Here is a 19,132-nt window from a genome sequence, read left to right as displayed (position 1 = left end):
CAATTTATAGGATGTGACGCGAGACTTTTGAAAATCTACAAAGGGCGAAGAATAGAAGAGGTTGCGAATTACTGTTATAGTTCATTTAAACTAATAAATAGGTATGTGATTTACTATTATGATCGTTGATAATATTTTTGTATTCGTTATAATATGAATTATTTAAAATAAAGTTAGCATAAAGATATTACATACAGTGTAACCTGTATAGTGTATAATGTATATAAACGTATGAAAACTGTATAATCGGACTTTCACTTAAACAGAATCCTGTCTTGTGCGCAAAACTATTTCGGTTTCGGAAAAATTCCTATAGAACCTTTGATAAAATGGAATTGCTTAACATGAAAGAGTAATACTTTGAATAATAAGACTATAATAATTAACTATTATAATATATTATTATAACACAAACAAATGTGGGCATTAGTTTACTTTAGTTGCCACTTTTTGAGTTTTACAACCGGGGCCAAAGTATGTTAAAATAAAGTATATATTATAATTATAAATTTTATATCTCTATTATTCTACAACAGGTACTATTATTATGGGAATACTTAATATGCCAATTCTTTCAGACCATTGCTTCCATGAACAATAGAGAAATATATTATTAACTGATACCACTAACGGGTATCAAAAGGGGCTTTTCCTACTCTAATAATATTTTAAATTCTGAGTGGAACAATGATGTGTGTTTATTTTTTGTTGTGTCTGTCATCACGGTTTGAGGCAGTAAAACTGCTTCGATTTTCTTCAACAGTATCTTGTTCGATGAGAAAGTGAATCTAATTGGTGCATTCGGGAAGTCAAATTTAAAATTCCCAATAGTTTAAGCGCCGGGACAAACAACATAAAAATTAAGGAAAAACGAGAATTTTTACGCAAAATTGGTTTTTCACAAAATCAATATTGTGTAAAATAGGTAATCAATGGTGTAACTCTAAAACAAATGAAGTACATACATGCAATTTTCACTGGTCGTTTGTATTTGCATTTTCTAAACAAGATAAAATTTTCAAAATATTTTGATTTGTTTTGAACTGTTTAGGAATATTTTCTGTTTCTAATTTTATTAGTCTTTTTTTCTATAAATGTCAATAAAACTCTATTTGTTGGGTAAAAAAGCTTGAAATTTTAATACAAGGCTCCTACTATATTGTTACAATGACATTTGAAAAATATTAAAAATCCTTAGTCACAGTTTTTATTTATAAGCATTTAAAGTTCAAATCTTGACAAAATATTAAAAAATCACGAAAATTAGCAAATTATTTTGAGTTGAGAATTCATAAAAATTTTTCTTTTTAAATCTAAAATTTGAAAATGTAATACAAGATTCCTCATAAGTTTGCCTACCTTAAACCTTTATCAAAAGAAAAATGTCAACAAGCAAATCAAATTAAATTTTATGAGTTTGAAGTTCATATTTTTACAAAATTTGATATTCACTCGATTTATCATGTAACGATTTTCTTATTTTATTGTAATTAAAAAACGAATGACTGTAGATTTTTTAAAATTTCCCTTAATGTTTATATTAGCATTTTCTATACAACATACAATTTTGAAAATAATTTGACTCTTTTTGAGCTGTTTAGGAATATTTTCTGTTTTCAATTTTCTTAGTTTTTTTTTCTATACATATTAATACAATTTTATTTGTTGGGTAAAAAAGCGTGAAAATTTAATGCAAGGCTCCTGATATATTGTTACAATAGCAGTTGAAAAATATTAAAAATACATAGGCAAAATTTTTTTTTTAAGCATTTAAAGTTCAAATTTTGACAACATTTTTCAAATTTAAAGTTTAATAATTATTTTGTAGTTAAAAATTTATAAAATGTTCAACTTTTATAGCTAAGGATTGAAAATTTAAAACAAGGTTCCACGTAAATAGGTATTTATATAAATTATTTTACTCACAATAATATCACCAAATATACTTAGTAATATCATAGGCTGACTGACTGTTTTTTCTCAGAATCGTTTTCCTCATACAATGATATTATATTATTGAATTCAAATTTAACACCATTCATTACAGTGGCCCACTTGTAACTCACTGTACAGGAGAGCGACATCCACTTACCCACCATTTTTTAGGAATGAATGTCTAATTATTGATATTAAATAGAGTAAGATAAATACCATAATTTGTTTGTATTGTTGATAATGTAATCTGAAATTTGACCCACAAAATGTCGAACATTTCGCCCTTCTCGTAGCTATAGGATAAATCACTTTCTCGTAACTTTAAAAATTATAATTTATAACAAATAACATATAGGTACCTAATTAAAAATTTGTTTTTTTTATCATATATTTTGCTTTATCTAATTAGTTAATTACCTATTTTCTTTCCAAATAGTCTTGAAGCAACATCAAAACTATTTTTCACAAACATTTTTATTTTATTGTTAAGATATGATTTTAAAATTGCGATTTTTGTTGGAACGGCAGAATGTTGAGAATGTATGATTGTGACCTTTTTTATATGATACTTCAGTTATAGATATATTCGTTTTTAGACTACCAGAGCAGTTTTACTATTAATGTTTGACGTATCAAGTATAAGTTTTTGACCACCACATATATATTTCCAAAAAATGTCCATCTCTATTCAATAAATTTAAATACTAATGCTACGTGTCAATAATATACCCACATACAATTTACTATGCATTAAAACATAGTGGTCAATGTACGGAATTTGTGGAAAAGAACCAACCGACGCGAGTTTCCAATACGGGATTGTAAATGAAGTATCGTATTCTATACTAACAACTGTAAATCTAGTCTACAGAGTACAATCGCCGTACTATAGAGTACCAATATATTAATGCGAGTACATTATTTTTTTCGTGCTGCTATACTAAAGGTAACTTTTGTAATTTAATGAAGAACTGCCAACTTAGGATGAGTTTATCAAACAATTAAGAAGACGTTACTGATCATGAATTACTGAACTGTGGAAAAAGATGTACAATCTGGTACCTATATACTAAGTCGTGACTACACCGCGTATTCGTTTACTTGCATGATAAAATACGAATGTGTCACTGTTTAAAACTGGGTGAAACAGAAAAGAAGAAAATTAATGCTGTGCATTGGGCAACAACTACTAAGTTTCAGTACATGAGAAAACCATGTACAAGCGAAAAAATGTTTGGATTTATTCAAGTGGATGAAGAATGAAAGAAACGGTTTGTAAGCAGAACTAAGTTTAATGTTAAGATAGCTGGTACCTACAGCCAAAAAAGTCAACCATAACTTTAAGCCTACATCAGAACCTATAACGAACACGAGCTAACCTAAACTGAAAATTCTGTTCTTCGTTATTTTAACTGTCATGTGAACACATGTCACAAGTTTTTTCAACACTGAATCATTTGGAGGCTTTGTATGGTTCAAAATGATTTTCTACTTAGGATTTGGCCTTCAGATTTCTAAGATCACCGTTAAATTAATAATATTTGTTTGTGAACAAAGGAAGAAGCATTTCAGACGTTAAAGATAAGTTAACCAAAAGTCATGTAATAGGATTATTTAATTCAGCGAGTAAGACAAAACTGCATTGTAAAGCAAGTATTTTCGGAAAAAGCGGATTGTTATTGCAACATAATTCATGCAGTATCAAAAAATTCTACGGTAGTAGAAAAATAACCATTCAAGTAAAATGGAACTCGTAGCAGTAGTGTGGATTATTACACGATAAAGGGCCCGAATTACAATAGTTAAATTAAGGTTAAACCGCAAAATACGGCCGGTAAAATCAGTGAGTTAAGCGTAATCAACTATTGTAATACGGGCCCTAAGACCGTATCTAATAAAAATTAAGTTTAAGTATACTGAAATAACTGACTGCCGGGTGTTGGTTCATTTGAACACCAAGAAGACATAAAGTTCACAGATATCTTGATGGGCAACGTTCTTAATTTAATACGATTTTGAAATAAGGCATCAATCCGGGCAGAAGATAACTCATATTGATGCACAGAATAGAGCAGCCACTTAAAACCCAACAGATCCAGAAAAATAAAAATTAATTAATTGGTAACAGTCTGGTCTGACTGATGAGGAGTATGTTATAACTATGTACCTAGTTAAGTGACCACAGACCAACGACTGAAAGAATTAAGAGATACTCTCAATAAAACAACTAGTTCAGAAAGTCAACGAAAATTGAAAGACTGAACTAAGGAACGGATTCTATACGGGAGGTTCAAATAAAATATACCATAATTACAGATAGTTCCAAATACTTTGAGGAAAGTAAGTTTTAAAATTCCATGATCAAATGGAACATTTTGCCATAGATGCATTGGAAACAATAATGTAACAGTATTAATTCCTTCTATTTTACGGTATGTCACAAATCATATTAACCGTTGTCCAAAGTGTGTACTAAACTCAAGTACCACAAGGTGTCCAGAAATTTAGTATTCCAGACATATTTTAAGAGATATGCAATAATATGTATGAAAAGTCAAATAAGGACTTGGAAAAAGGAAAGCCAAGAGTTAACTATTTTTTAGGCCAGGTAGAGTGAAGTTTATCTAGTATTGGACACCACCGTGAGTGTCATTATTATTATATGTTTTCCTTTAAGGAGACGTTACAGTGTCATTTGTTGTCTCTGTCTTACAAGACATAACAATATAACAACTTTCAACATAACAACTTTTATACTCAGCAGCACATATTTATCTCCGTTAGTTTAAAAATTAGAGCGAATTGAGCTCTTATAAAATTTAATGGTAAGATTATCTATACAATCACATAGGCTTTTTATTTTATTTTAATTTTAAAGCGAGTTATGTGTATTTTAAAATTTTTAACTGTTTGTACATCTTAAAATACTCATAACTCGCTCTAAAATAAAAATATAATTAAAAGCCTAAGTCATTATCTAGATAATAATCTTACCTTTACATTTTGTAAGAGGTCAATTCGCTCTAATTTTTTAACTAACAAAGATAAACGTGTTCTGCTGAGCGTAAAATTTGCAATGTTATGCACTTGTAAGACGGAGACAACAAATGTCACTGAAACATCTCCTTGAGAATAAAGTTATTTTGTTTTCAATTAATCAAATGTTCTTATAACTCATATAAGTATCTGAAAATTAAATTAAATACAGTTTCTTAGCGAAAAAATGTTGAAAAATTCAAGGTGAAACCTCAAAAAATGTGTATATAATTTCCCTTGTCCTTTGATATAAATTCTATTGATAAGTGATATACATGGCTATGCAGAAATATTCAGTTATAAGTGTAATAACTTAAAGTACAGAATAACAACCACGATTCAAAAATAAGTAGTTATTAACTGAGTTTACCAAAAACTGAAAGAAAATTATAATAAAATATTCTAGAGTGTAGTCGCTAACTAATCAAAACAAGTTCATTATCTTATTTTCAAAATTAGTGCGTTTGTTGACTATGTTTATGAAGATCGATTTTATTACTTAATACTTCTATAAACAAACACATTAAATTTAACATACTACATTGTACACATAAATAGCATACTTTCAATGTTCAGGATGTCTTAAAATATTACATTATACTATCATAAACATTAAAAATAGGAGGTGATAATTTTAAAATTCTTATGTATGAAAAATAATGTTAACACGTTTACCGCGGATCATATTTGAGTTTTGGGTATACTTAATGTAGCACTGAACAAGTTGGAATATTAAAAAAAATTCTTAAAAATTTAAATATCATTCTAGGTATTTACTTATGATATGCCATGTACTTATGATATATTACTTATACAAAACGCTAAAAAAACACAAATAGTTTAATCATAACACTAACCAAATTGTAGTGCACTTAATAACAATGTCATGTCCTCACATGACACATAATATTAGAATGATGTTAAATTATGCTTTTTGGCGTTATATGCAGTAAACGTGTTAAGATGACAAATTGAATAATGAATAATGAATTTACTATTCATACATACATTTCTGAATGTGTTCTTTTAATGACATCTGATTCCAGCTGCATATCAATCTTACAAGATCCAAGACCAACTGCTGTCATTACTTCATTAAGTTTCTCTTCTATTGTATTCATATCTCCTAACATTAGATTACTTGTATCCATTGCTACAGATCTACGATCATTATTACATTCAATAGCTAGTGTGCCATCTTCTTGTATGGATTTTGATAAAAAGAACTGAGTTATTGCATTAAAATTAGGTACTGATGTTACACGGGCTATTTCAGGTAATTGTTTGATTAAGATATCTAAATCTTCTAAACAAAGCTGAAAATAAAAAAAAAAACATATTTTTAACACATGTATAAGAAAAACTATTAATCCACTGAAAAAATGTATTGGTATTACTTTTGGTAAGTTATAATCAAATATTGGAGGTGCTTGTGTCGCAAATGCTGGTGGCATATCTTCTAATCCAGGAAATAGTGGGCTTAAGAAGTGACCTTCAAATTGAGACTGAAAATTTTTACGTTTAGCGATTTCATCTGAATGACGTGCCATCATATGACAAGCAAGATCACTAGACCACTAAAATTGGAAACATAATATTTAACGCATATAAGTATAGGTGACTATTGCTCATGGGTAACTTAATAATTTTTTTTAGACAACAAATTCAAGAACTTTACTTACAATAAGTAATGCTTGAGAAAATATGCGTCTTCTAACAACTTCAGCAACTGCATTAAAATAAAGTGTTGGTGTATTATGTAACTGTTCAACAACATCCAAATATTCACGAGTCAATTTTATGCTGTCACTATATAACAGCATAATAGCTTCAACATCACTAACTTTATTTTCTATAACAATTAACCACCTAAAAATAAAAAAATATTAATATAATACATATTAAACAACGTAATTATATTTTTTTTCGTCAAAAATATTAATTTATTGTACATAAAATGCCACTATTTTCCTTTTATTTTTTCATATAAATATTGAAATAGAAAATTATGGTGCCCCATTCTGTATACATTATTAGAAGAACTATAAAAATGAATAGCAATAAATACATATTATAAATTAAATTATATTAATTTTCATTAAAATCTTAAAATAACAATAAAAGAATAAACTAATCAGTAGCATTTTTAAATAATAAATTTCCCAATAATGTTTACAAGTTTTATAATATTATTACAGCATTATTATTTTTATTTATCTTTGTTATTAAATTCAATAATGTAGCCGATTCAGTTTCAATGAGGCTTAAATATTTCCAAATTACTAATAATATATTGTTAGATTGTAAATTATCGGAATTTGTTATTGATTTTAATACAATGATGATTTAAGTTTTAGCTGTCTATAGATCATTAAAAATAATATTAAATTAGTTTTGAAAAAACTTAATATCTATTTTAAAAGCTTAAATATTTATAATATTTTAGTGTAGTGTTTAATAATATGAACAATGCATTTAATCTTATCACTATGTGTTTATGTATGTATTAAATATTAATTAAATATTGTATTGTAGTTTGGATTAGTTCCTTGTATTAATAATTACTTAAGAACAATTAATAAATTTGAATCTAGTTGTTTGGTATTTTTTCATATAAATATGGTTAAACAGACTATTTTAGTCTTCAAATTTCTAGACATTTTTAATAACTTATATTACAATTTGCAACTGCATATAAATTTAAAAATACTGTTTATCTATACAATCATATTATATGCACAAGACATATAAGGTTTAAACTTAAAATATAAATCATAGATTCTAAGTATAACAATACGTTTAGGCAATAATGACTTACTTAAGTCGTGGGTGTAGATTATTGCAAAGTTCTTGTTTTGCTAAAATACTTCTATTTCTAATATCACACAACCGCAAATTATTTTTATTCATCATTTCTAATTGCTTATCATGAGATGCTAACAACACACTAATAACTGATACATCACCTTCATTAGCAGCTTTTGCATGATTCATTTTTATATTCTAAAAACAGATATTGAATATAATAACAAAATGGTATCCAGAAAAATAATTATAATTTTAAATAAATTTAAAAAAGCTCTCAATATTTACATCGGCAAGATTATATTGTTCTGTTGCTAATCGTTTACTTTCATCCATCATTTGGGATAGTTTAAATAACCTATGTTCCAGTCCTTTAATTTCAGAACAATCACTTCGACTAGAGCATTCATTCATGGCAGATACTTCTTGTAAAACTGCGTTTAACATTCCTTCGTCAAACTTATAACAGATCAAATATTTATGGCAATAAATAACAATCTAAATTTATGAATAACCCTAATCCATAATACCTGTTTTAAACTATTTTCACAATGTTCAACTATATGTTCCAAATTTGATAGTCCTTGTCGGGCTGTTACCCATTCAAGTAATGACTGATGAACTATATTTTTTATATCAACTGTTGAATTATCCATTCGTGATCGTTCTTCAGAATTATTTTCTAAAAGAGCTGGGAGCATAGGAATTTTTGAAATTTCTATCAAAATATCATTAAAACTGAAAAAAAAAATATTAAACAATTTTAAATGTATACTTCCAAAAAAATCAATAGTAGGGCATTATTTGACAATGTACATTTTTGAACAAACAAGACTGAATTTAAATTATTTTTATAATAAGCAACTGGGTATTTATTTATAAATTAAATTAGCTTCATTATAGCATGAACCTTATTTTAATGTATTTCTTAAGCATAATTAATACTTCTCATAACTATCAACTAATAATATATCTAATAACTCTAAAAAAATGTTGCCTTTTAAATCATATTATAATTGTTAATAAGATATAAATTGAATCAATGTCTTAACTAAAGTGTGATATCTTGCATACATTTCAAATGCAGTCATGTTAACAATTATAAGTTTTACCAAACACCGTAATACAGTAATGAAACTATTATTAAACTTAATAGTATTGAGTTTTTTTTATTTTTTTTTTTACTGAAAATGTTATTTAAAAATATATATGTATCTAAAGAAATACATTTCAAATACATTAAGAAAGAAGCTGATAAAAAATAAGTAGGTATAGTTTAGTTAAACAAAATTATCATGGGAGAAAATCAAGTAAATGGATTTGAAAGCTGCCTGTCTACAACAAATAATATGATTTTTATATTTTATTGTGTAAAATAATTATATCTCCATTCTTTTAAATAGGTTTTTCTCCTAAACTTAACTGTACATCACAACATACTTGTTAAGTAAATTAATACTGTCTTCTCGTCCATTGAGATATCGTTTAAAATCATTTTCAAATATATCAGCTTTAAATTTAAACTTTTCTACTGTATCAAGCATATTTGCAACAGCTGCTGACCAACCTTTAAATAATTTTAAAATAAAAAAATTATGATGACAATTTTTCAAATCACTTATTTATACTCAGTACAAGTTAAGAAACACAGTCAGCAGGCGACCAGTTTTTGTCGGCAGCAGTTAGGACACACCTGTTTGTCAACTCCCACCGAGTCATCCATATATGTACCTACCACATAGTATTGACACCCCCCTGATCATAAGTTCACCGCTGAATGTGTTTCTTAACTTTAGTAGAGTAGTGCCTACAATTTTTGTAACATGAAATTTGAAAGATTCTTAAAAATTAAAAAAATTAAAAAAACTATTTAATAAAACCTTGATGCATCATATGTTGATCATTGATAAGGATATCTATACAATTTAAATTATATTGAGCATTTTCACTATATTGTTGTGCTAGAGAAACTCTAACATTTAATGCTTCTATTGTAGGTGGCATTCCTTGAGTCCTATGGTGTTCTCTTGTAAAGTCTGTATCTGAAACATAAATTTAAGAAACAAAATTAATAAATTGACATGACTATGCATAAACTGTCTTTAAATAGATAAGCAAAACATGATTTTAATATAATAAATAAAATGTTAATATGTAACTTCATATTGTACATATTAATAGCCCCGGTTAAAAAGAGGGAACGTTCCGAGAGCCATTGTATGTAAAATTGTAGTAAGTGGTAATTTGTACTTTTTATAGTAAAAAATATTACATAATAACTTTTATGACAAAGTAAAAATAAAAATTAAGATACTTTATTATGTTCAAGTGAAAACATTATATAATATATACCAGCCATTACAAGGATGTGTTTTGTACTATTATCTATTTTTACTTATTAAAATAATTTTACATACAAAAATAATTTAAAAGTTGTTATTGAATTGAATATTTGTATCATTGATATAACTTTGGCCATTCTATCAAAATTAATTAAATCAGCTAGGTACACATTAATGCTTATAAAAGTAAATACTATATTACAAAATAATAAATATTATATACCAACAGAAAAGTCAGAAAAAAAAAGCCCTTTAGTAGAAAATAACTAAAAAAAAATTTTAAATATTAAAATATCTATAAAAATCACAAAAAGGTCAATTTTGTACAAAACTAGTTTTGCATAAAAATTCCAACTTTTCTCTAACCTACTTTAGATTCCAAGCAGAGCAATGAATGTATTGATTTTACAATGTATTTTTTTTTTTGTGGTTCGTCATATTTTGGGGCAGTAAAAACGCTTTAATTTTTTACTTTAGAATCTTTAATGGTAGGAATCTAGTAGTTCCTCATAGATTATAATAACAGGAGTTAAATGGTTTTAGAAGCATTTAAAGTAATAACTTTGACAACATTTGTCAAAATGTCAAAGTTTGCAAATTTTTTTGTAGTTAAAAATGTATAAAGCTGAGGATATAGCTAAGGATTGGCAATTTAAAATAAGGTTTCCCAAGAGTAGTTCATATTGTAACCAAAAAATCTAAATCTATATGAGCACAGATTTTTTTATAGAAATTTTAAGTTCAAATTTGGACAAAATTAGATTTATAAATGAAGAATAATTATTTTAGTTATTTAGTTGTAATTTAAAAATATTATTTGTTTGTACTTAAAACCTTTAAAATGTAGGTACTATTATATTTTATTTTTTTACACAATAACATTTTAAAATTCAATTATTTCATCAAAAATCAATTTAACCTATTAAATTAAGTACTAATACTAATATAATTCTTTAAATATCAATGTCATTAAATATATTTAGAAATATAAGCTGGATGATTGTCTTCCCTTAAGAATCGTTTTTCGTATACAATAATTTTATATCAGTAAATTCAAATTTAACACATCCATTGCGAGACCTATCGACATCTAATATTCATCAGAGTGGTTCCTACTTTCCCAACTATTTTTTTGTTTTTGTTTTTACCAGTTATTTTATAAAGTACTAGGAATTTTCAATTTTGACCTCATAAAGGTATCAACTAGATTTAAGTTTCTACCTGAAACCACCCTTAAAGTTTAAAATGTAAGCATTTTTACTGGCCCATAGGTGATAACAAGCAGAAAAAAACAAATAGCGTTGTAAAAACAATACATTCATCACTCCGCTCAGAATATAAAAATAATGTTGTAAAACAGATAAACATTGGATTGCCTAATTTTATTACTCTAAAACAGCGGTTCTAACCTGTAATCCGCGGCCCCCGGCAGCCTTTACACATAACATACGTCAATAAGTGACATTTTTACAATATTGTTGGATTATTATTTTTTTTTTTCATATATAGTATGTAGATTTTATACCAAATAATTGTATTATTAATATTTATTAAGTATCAGTTTTTACTGTTCATATTAAATGTACATGCATACAGCACTGTAATCTCGGCAGTCGTATATTTACTGCCACTAAGTGCAGTTGATCAATTATAGTTTTATATTACATTTTTATAAAAAAAATAATTATAAATGTGTTTGTTTTGTTATGTCTACTTATGTAGTTTGTAATATAAAATAATTATTATAATTTTGGGTACGATAACATGAGATGTTTTGTAAAAAAAAGGTATTAAAAAAAATTTGGTAAGGGGGCCACGATTTCTAAAAATCTTTCATCAAAGGTCCGTGATCTACAAAAGGTTAAGAACCGCTGCTCTAAAACAATAACAAAATGGCCAGCAGATACAAGTCCATAAATACTAAAAGTAATTTATTCAAATGCAAACATGACAATTGCAATATACATATTGCTTTATAATTAATTTATAAGGGTATTTAACAGTTCCGAAACAGTAGTTGTTCAACTATGTATTAATAATAAAGTATAACATTTTTTATGATATAACAAATAATGGAGATACAAATTTAAAATACAGTCAAGTCACATTAACTCAAAATTGTTTATATGTCTCATTTTGTATTGTCCTTTGAAGCTATATAATTCGAAAAATAAAAAAGTCAAATTTACTTTTTATTCCCCTTGAAATTCAAGTTATAAAGACTCAACAGTAATAAAATGTATCATGATGGTATATTGGTATATATATATAATATATAATAATATAAGAATAGTATTATGTAATAAGTCTATTTTTACATAGTATAATTTTAATTCAAAATTAAGAACTACTCAACATAAATAGTTATCTATTGTTCTAATTATTGGACTTTGTCTGGTTATATATTTTTTACTGGTATAGTTTTGCCAGTAATAAATTATTTAACCTTAACTTTATTGTTAATTTCTTTTTTTTATGCTAACAAGAATTTCCATATGCTTGGATAATATTTTTTTTTTGTATACAATTAACATGACAATACAATTATGGTATCCTTCCACTGAATTATTTGTGAGGCAAGTTTTTTAAAACAAGTGATTAACAATCCCAAATTTAAATATTACATTTTGGTGACCTTTGAAGCCTGTCTTATCTTTCTTAATTCAAATCCTGTATATAATAATACGCAATATAATGGATTAACAAAAAAGATCAATTTATATTATCCACCAGATGAATTAACAGCACAGTAAATTGGAGGACATCATAATATAAGTTTTAATAAGAGTTAATTTGTTTATAAATTATAAAATTAACCAACTATATATGTATATAATTGTATTTAAATTCAACTAATTTTAACTGAACATTTACAATAGTATAAAAAACTTATAGTTAAATTCGTTAATCACCAATAATTATGAAACTACTAGTAGATAAATTTGTTTTTAGTTTTTAATGTCCCAACCACTACTAAATACTAAGTATTAGTTATTTAGTACAAATAGCCAAATTAGAATATATTTTTAACATGATACCTTATGAATAAATATAAAAAATGCTTTGTTCATTTTTTGTATATATTTATAAATTTAAGTCTGTATACATAATATAATAGCATAATTATACCAATGCATAAAATATATATTCACTAATCACTAATGCTACATTCTATTTAAGTATAAGTAATAAGTATGCTCGCTTCCCAGACAGCATTTTGTAATGATAATATTATAATAGTATTTTAATAATGTTATACTAATATTATTCGTTATTACAATGTTATAATAATATTATTAATCAAAAAATTGCTGTCTGAGTTGAGACAAGAATAGATAAGAGTATACAAACATTGTGTTAGAAGTTATAACTAAATATTATAAAATATAATACAAGATTATGAACAATTTGGATTAATTTTCAAATGTTTTTATCAATGTATCATCAGATAATAATTAAATATTGTGTTAAAAATATTAAAATTGTCCATTCTCAGTTATCTTTTATGAAGTCATAAAGTTTAAACTTGCAAAATAATACATAAAATATTATACTTTTAGTTTTAAATTTATGTGTATATTTACTGTTTAAGAACATTTGAGAGGTCAAAATTGAAGATTCCAAGTAAATTTGAAAGCGTTTTTGCTAACATTTTCGAAATATTTTGATTTTTTCTGAGCTCGTTATACCCTTAAGAAATTTTTCAATTTTTTTTAATTTTTTAATTTTTGTTTAAAATTATTCTCGATAAAAACATTTTTACTAAGCAAAAAATCTTAAAAGTTTTTTTCCTATCATAGTTATATTTTATGAGCGTTTGAATTAAAACATCTTACTATATTGGATTTTCATCAGTAAATTAACAAATATTCATCTATACATTTTTGATATTTTGTTGTAATTAAAAAAAAATAATCCTAGATACGAAATTTTCACCAAATGTTAAAATGACCATTTTCCATACATGGTAACATTTTCAAACAATTTTGAATCTTTTTGAACTATTTATAGCCATGAGAAATTTTTTAAATTTTGTAAATTAGTTTTCAGTTAGAAATTCATAAAAGATTTTCTTTTCATAGCTAACATTAGACATTTTAATAGAAGGTTCCAAACAAGTTTTTCTACCTCTATCAAAAAGAATATTAGAGTGGAATTGACCTATTATCAAATTTAAAAGTAAGAATATTATCTAGTCATTTTAAGTCAATGACAGGTTCTTTGTTTATATTTTAGTATATATTATAAGCTTTTTAAAATGTACAAACAATTTGCTATTTTAAAATGCTAATAATTCGCTTTAAAATTAAAATATCGTAAAAAACCAACCAGAGAACACAGATAGTTGTGTTACCTAAAAGTTTAATGATAGGTCACTCTAATATCAAAACTAACAGCATATGATTGAAACTGGCAAAGGAAAATTTGGTATGTCTTCCGTGTATAAGATGGAGACAACACATGCAGGTGAGACGTTCTTATAAATGAGTTATTCAGAACGTACTATTTGGTATGATATTATGTATTTGTAAGACGGAGACAAGGCAAGTAGGTATAACATCCTCTTAAGAAAATACTATTTCTGATGTTATTTTTTTTTGTAATATTTTCAAGTATATAAATATTCAAAATTTTTTTTTATATAAGTAATTTGTAATAATGGGAAATTACTTTTTATTATTTCTTAGACAAAGTACAAAAGCTTACCTGGTCGAGTGTCAAAATAAGCAGAAGGTGGTTCAGGATGATCAATTAGTCTTTTGCTAAACAAAAAAAATGGGCTTGTATCAGTACCGGCACAATAACATGAAACAGCCTTGAATGGGTCTAGATGGCCTCCACCACTAACTAGCAAAACTTGCTTGTTCACCGGGATGTCAGTCTTTTTTTCAATTTGTAACTTTAATTCAGATACTCTATAACGTTTTTTGAAAAATAATTATCATACTAATAGATAAATTAGGTACATTGAAGAAAGACATTTTTACGTTTTATTGAGCATGCTAAAGTCACATGTAATCCATCTTCCGATGTCAACATGGTAAACTAAAAGGTTTTCCATAATAAAAGATGATATGTTTATTTAGAAAACAGATCTATTCATGTAATATCTTCCTGTTACCACAACTTCTGTAGTCAAATATGTTGTCATAAGTACATTGTTATATTTTATATATTGCACTTTGCAATAACACACGAGTTGTTTAGCATGAAAACGGTTGATTTAAAATCTGAAACAAATAAAACAAGTTAATATTTTATTAAACAAGGTTAAATTACATTAAATAAGATAATTACGAGGATAATTATATTCTCGAGAAAGATGAATATAACAATGACTAGAAGCTAATTTTTAGGAAAAAATAATATTTAATATATTTCAATTGTTGAGTAAATATGACTCATCAATATTTGTCAAAATAAAAATCAATCAATTTAATAACTATTATTACCTATGAATTTAAAGTCATTAAAAATATGAACATTTAAATTTAGGGCAACTTAATCATTAAAAGAAGTATAATTATAATTAATATATAATACACTTCTGACTGTGAATGTTGCCATACAAAAATAGTATATTTTATTACTTACGCAAAGTTAAAAAGATATATATGTAATTAATTAAGTAGGTATAATATTATATATTATTTACTAATAGGTAAATACATTTATAACTCCAATTATATTCATCAATCATATCAATTTATTTGTCGGAATTAATTTCTAACTTATTTCAAACACTTAATACACTTAGTAAAATAATTTTCAAATATCAAGCCACAATAATAAGTTTTAATAGTAAATAAATAAATCTGTATTAGTAAATAGTGATAATCTTTATAAAAATAAAAAATGAATTTTAAGACAAAATGTATTTCAAGAATAACTATAAGTTTACATTTAAGTAAAATAAATAATTAAAATAATAATTAAATGTTACATTATTTTGTACTTGCATTCAAATTAAAAAAAATAAATATGAAAACTAAAAATATTAATTAGGTACCTATGTATTAGAACTAGGGAATAGTTTAATGTATTTTTACTAAAAATAGGCTTTCAGGGCCACAATATAAATACCTAATTGTTTGATTTTCATATATACACCACCTATAGATAGTTTTAATAAAAATTAAATACATTTCTTAACTTGTTTATAATAATGTAAGAAGTAATAATATAATAAATGAGTTTTTAATTAATTTTTTATGGAATGGTACCTTACTTAAATACTATGACTCAACATAATACAAAAATAGGCATCCCGAAATTTAATCAAAATTTACTAGGTAGTTGAGAATTGAAACTGGGTACAAAACACTCAAAATACTTTTTTTATCTGCATTAAGTAGGTAAGTGCATGTCAAAGAAATAAGCTCAAGAAATGTTAACATCAACAATGATGTAATAATTTCATCATGTAAGTCCCTATTATGAATCTGTGAAATTAAAAAATAACAAACCATTTTTATTGGCGCCCGCCGGACGGCAACGCACCAGCGTGTATGAATTCCATCGTGACGGCTTTACATGTCTAGTTTTTGAATGAGAATGGCCTGCGTTCGCGAATGAAAATTGCAAAACAATGCGCAAAAAGTGGAAAACCGAAGATAAGGAACACAATGGTGAAACAAAATTGCACAGAATACACTCCTCAGCTGTTATGGTTACGATTATAATTTATGATGGACAAAACGTTAGTGCACGCAATAGAACGACGACGGAATGAAACTGGGCTAAGTCTACATTAATAGTGCGTTTAAAAAACAAAACTAATAATAATGCAACAACTCGTCGCATAGTATATATACATAACAGTATTCTTTAACATGCAAACTATTTATTATTTAATACTTTAATTTATTTATTTCACATTTTTAATCACTGCAATAATAACAACAATAATAATAAAGGAAATAATCGGGGACTCGTTATCATCTGTGCTGGTTGGTCCATATGATCGGCTGGCCGTCGGAACAGCTGACGGATTGTGTGGGATGGAAGGCTTTTGCACGATATTATTTCGCGGCTATCAACACCGCGAATTGCAATCTCCGCATTACATATTATTATTATTATTATTATAGTGTTTTGCACGACGTGTTTGCCCAAGGTCATGTCCCAGAATAATAATATTATTATTATTATTTATTTTTATTATAATTATTGTAACGAGTAATACGTAAGTAGTTTAATTGGATTATACGAGTGTATATTATGGTAATAACGAAAATACACATTATTATTTATTAGGTACCTATAATACTACTGTCTACTACTAGTATATAACATAATAAGAAATAACCTGAATACTGATGGCATATATATGGGTACTTTATTCAGACGGAAATTACACTAATTTTCCAATGTTTACGGTCAATGTTTAATTTTTATTACAAAATGCCTTAACATCATAATAATATATAGATATAATAGCTGTAAATTGGTAGGTCGTAGGTTGTAGGTATTAAATTATGTTATTATTGAATTCCATAAGTGAGCTAATTATATTTAAATAAATTGATTGAATTAAAGAAGGTTATTTTTCTAGGTACTTATCTATTTTTAACAACTTTATTATGTAAATGTAAATATTAGATAATTATTAATACTTTATAATCTTAAAATATATATTTTTTATACTGAGTCAACATATTTATTTATTTCGTTGCAATTCAATTTTTTTCCATTACGTTTCGTATATTATTGAAACGAAGTTTTTTATGGCACACATAATTTATAATATATTAAACAGTTATTTTAGCCAAAACATCCAATTTTTATTCCATCATACTGATTGATCTAGTTATGCGATAATACTTTTTAAAACTGATTTGAATTCGTTATTATGTCTACTTGAGATTGGCCAGTTCACTTTTTCCAATTTCACCCCCCCTCCCCAACATCTATACATTTAGCTTGAATATTTTGAAATTTCGCAATTTTCAAACGTTGATTATTTGGGATTTATTTGGAATTTAAATTAGAAATCTTAAAATGTGGACTGACAGATCTCAAATAGATATTCTAACGAATTCAGATCAATTTTATGAAATATTGCATTATAAGATCGATCGGTAGGATGGAACAAAAAAAAAAACGGGTGCGGTAAGTTGTAGTGACGGTTGTAGATTGATTATATATATCTTGTGTATATTGATAATATTATATCACTACACTACGTATATTATGCATTTATAATTATTTTCAGGTATGCAAACGCGTTATAATAACGTTAGCCGTTAGGATTATAACGTTATATTTGACCAAAAACGATTGGAATTTGCAAACGTTATTTTAACGGAAAGCGATAACCAAAAATAATTAAATATCGCAAAACAAAACATAACAATTAATAAAATATAATACATATATATCATTAAACAAAACATAACGCAAAACGTCATTTATAGAATATCATTAAACGAAAAATAACGCAAAACGTAATTTATAAAATATCATTGAACAAAAAATCGTTAAACGAAATATTTTAAAATAATATTTTTTGTCACGCCTCTGAATTCTTCGATCACAGCAAAGGTAATGCAGGGATCTATGCAACAACTAGACCATAATTCTGCGACAACAATATTTCATGAAATTTCTTTCGGTTTGGTTTTATTTATTTTAAGCATCACGTATGGACGCATTTGAATATAAGATGTAGCCAAAAGCTTATGTTTTGTAAGGACCGTGGCATACATTTCAGTGTCTGGTTGTGCATGGACTTGCTCGCCCAGCACTTTTGAGGATTTCCACTTTTTCGTCCGGCACTATTCCCACTTTAACTGAAGGTTTATATTAGCATTTTCTATACACCATAAAATTTACAAAATATTTTGACTCTTTTTGAGCTGTTTACGGCCATTGTCAGTTTTCAATTTTTTTAGTTTTTTTTTCTATAAATATCAATAAAATTTTATCTGTTGAGTAAAAAAGCTTGAAAATTTAATAGAAGGCTCCTAGGTTATTGTTTCAAAGGCATATGAAAAAAATTAAAAATCCTTAGT

General features: G+C 26.2%; 1 protein-coding gene and 1 long non-coding RNA gene across 3 annotated transcripts in view; one reads left to right on the top strand and one right to left on the bottom strand.

Moving 5' to 3' along the window:
* Nucleotides 1-17,030, bottom strand: part of LOC132933889 (RB1-inducible coiled-coil protein 1) — a 31,364-nt gene extending 14,334 nt beyond the window's left edge. Inside the window, exons 1-11 of one of the 2 annotated variants that reach the window (XM_061000163.1) lie at nt 16,586-17,030; nt 15,107-15,349; nt 14,826-15,034; nt 9,657-9,818; nt 9,217-9,343; nt 8,307-8,514; nt 8,065-8,235; nt 7,790-7,974; nt 6,654-6,840; nt 6,369-6,548; nt 5,980-6,287 (exon numbers count right to left, since the gene is read on the bottom strand). In XM_061000163.1, the coding sequence (XP_060856146.1) occupies nt 5,980-6,287; nt 6,369-6,548; nt 6,654-6,840; nt 7,790-7,974; nt 8,065-8,235; nt 8,307-8,514; nt 9,217-9,343; nt 9,657-9,818; nt 14,826-15,034; nt 15,107-15,180 (1,811 nt within the window). In that variant the 5' untranslated portion in view covers nt 15,181-15,349; nt 16,586-17,030. The remainder of the gene's footprint in view (nt 1-5,979; nt 6,288-6,368; nt 6,549-6,653; nt 6,841-7,789; nt 7,975-8,064; nt 8,236-8,306; nt 8,515-9,216; nt 9,344-9,656; nt 9,819-14,825; nt 15,035-15,106; nt 15,350-16,585) is intronic. The other variant, XM_061000164.1, reaches the window with a different exon arrangement.
* Nucleotides 1-19,132, top strand: part of LOC132933890 (uncharacterized) — a 31,430-nt gene that overhangs the window by 3,658 nt on the left and 8,640 nt on the right. Inside the window, exon 3 of the long non-coding RNA XR_009662954.1 lies at nt 11-101. This is a non-coding gene — a long non-coding RNA (uncharacterized LOC132933890). The remainder of the gene's footprint in view (nt 1-10; nt 102-19,132) is intronic.

Source organism: Metopolophium dirhodum, chromosome 1 (assembly GCF_019925205.1).
Source record: "Metopolophium dirhodum isolate CAU chromosome 1, ASM1992520v1, whole genome shotgun sequence".
Taxonomy (NCBI): Eukaryota; Metazoa; Arthropoda; class Insecta; order Hemiptera; family Aphididae; genus Metopolophium; species Metopolophium dirhodum.
The sequence above is the reverse complement of the archived record's forward strand: the minus strand, read 5'-3'. Positions and strand labels throughout refer to the sequence as shown.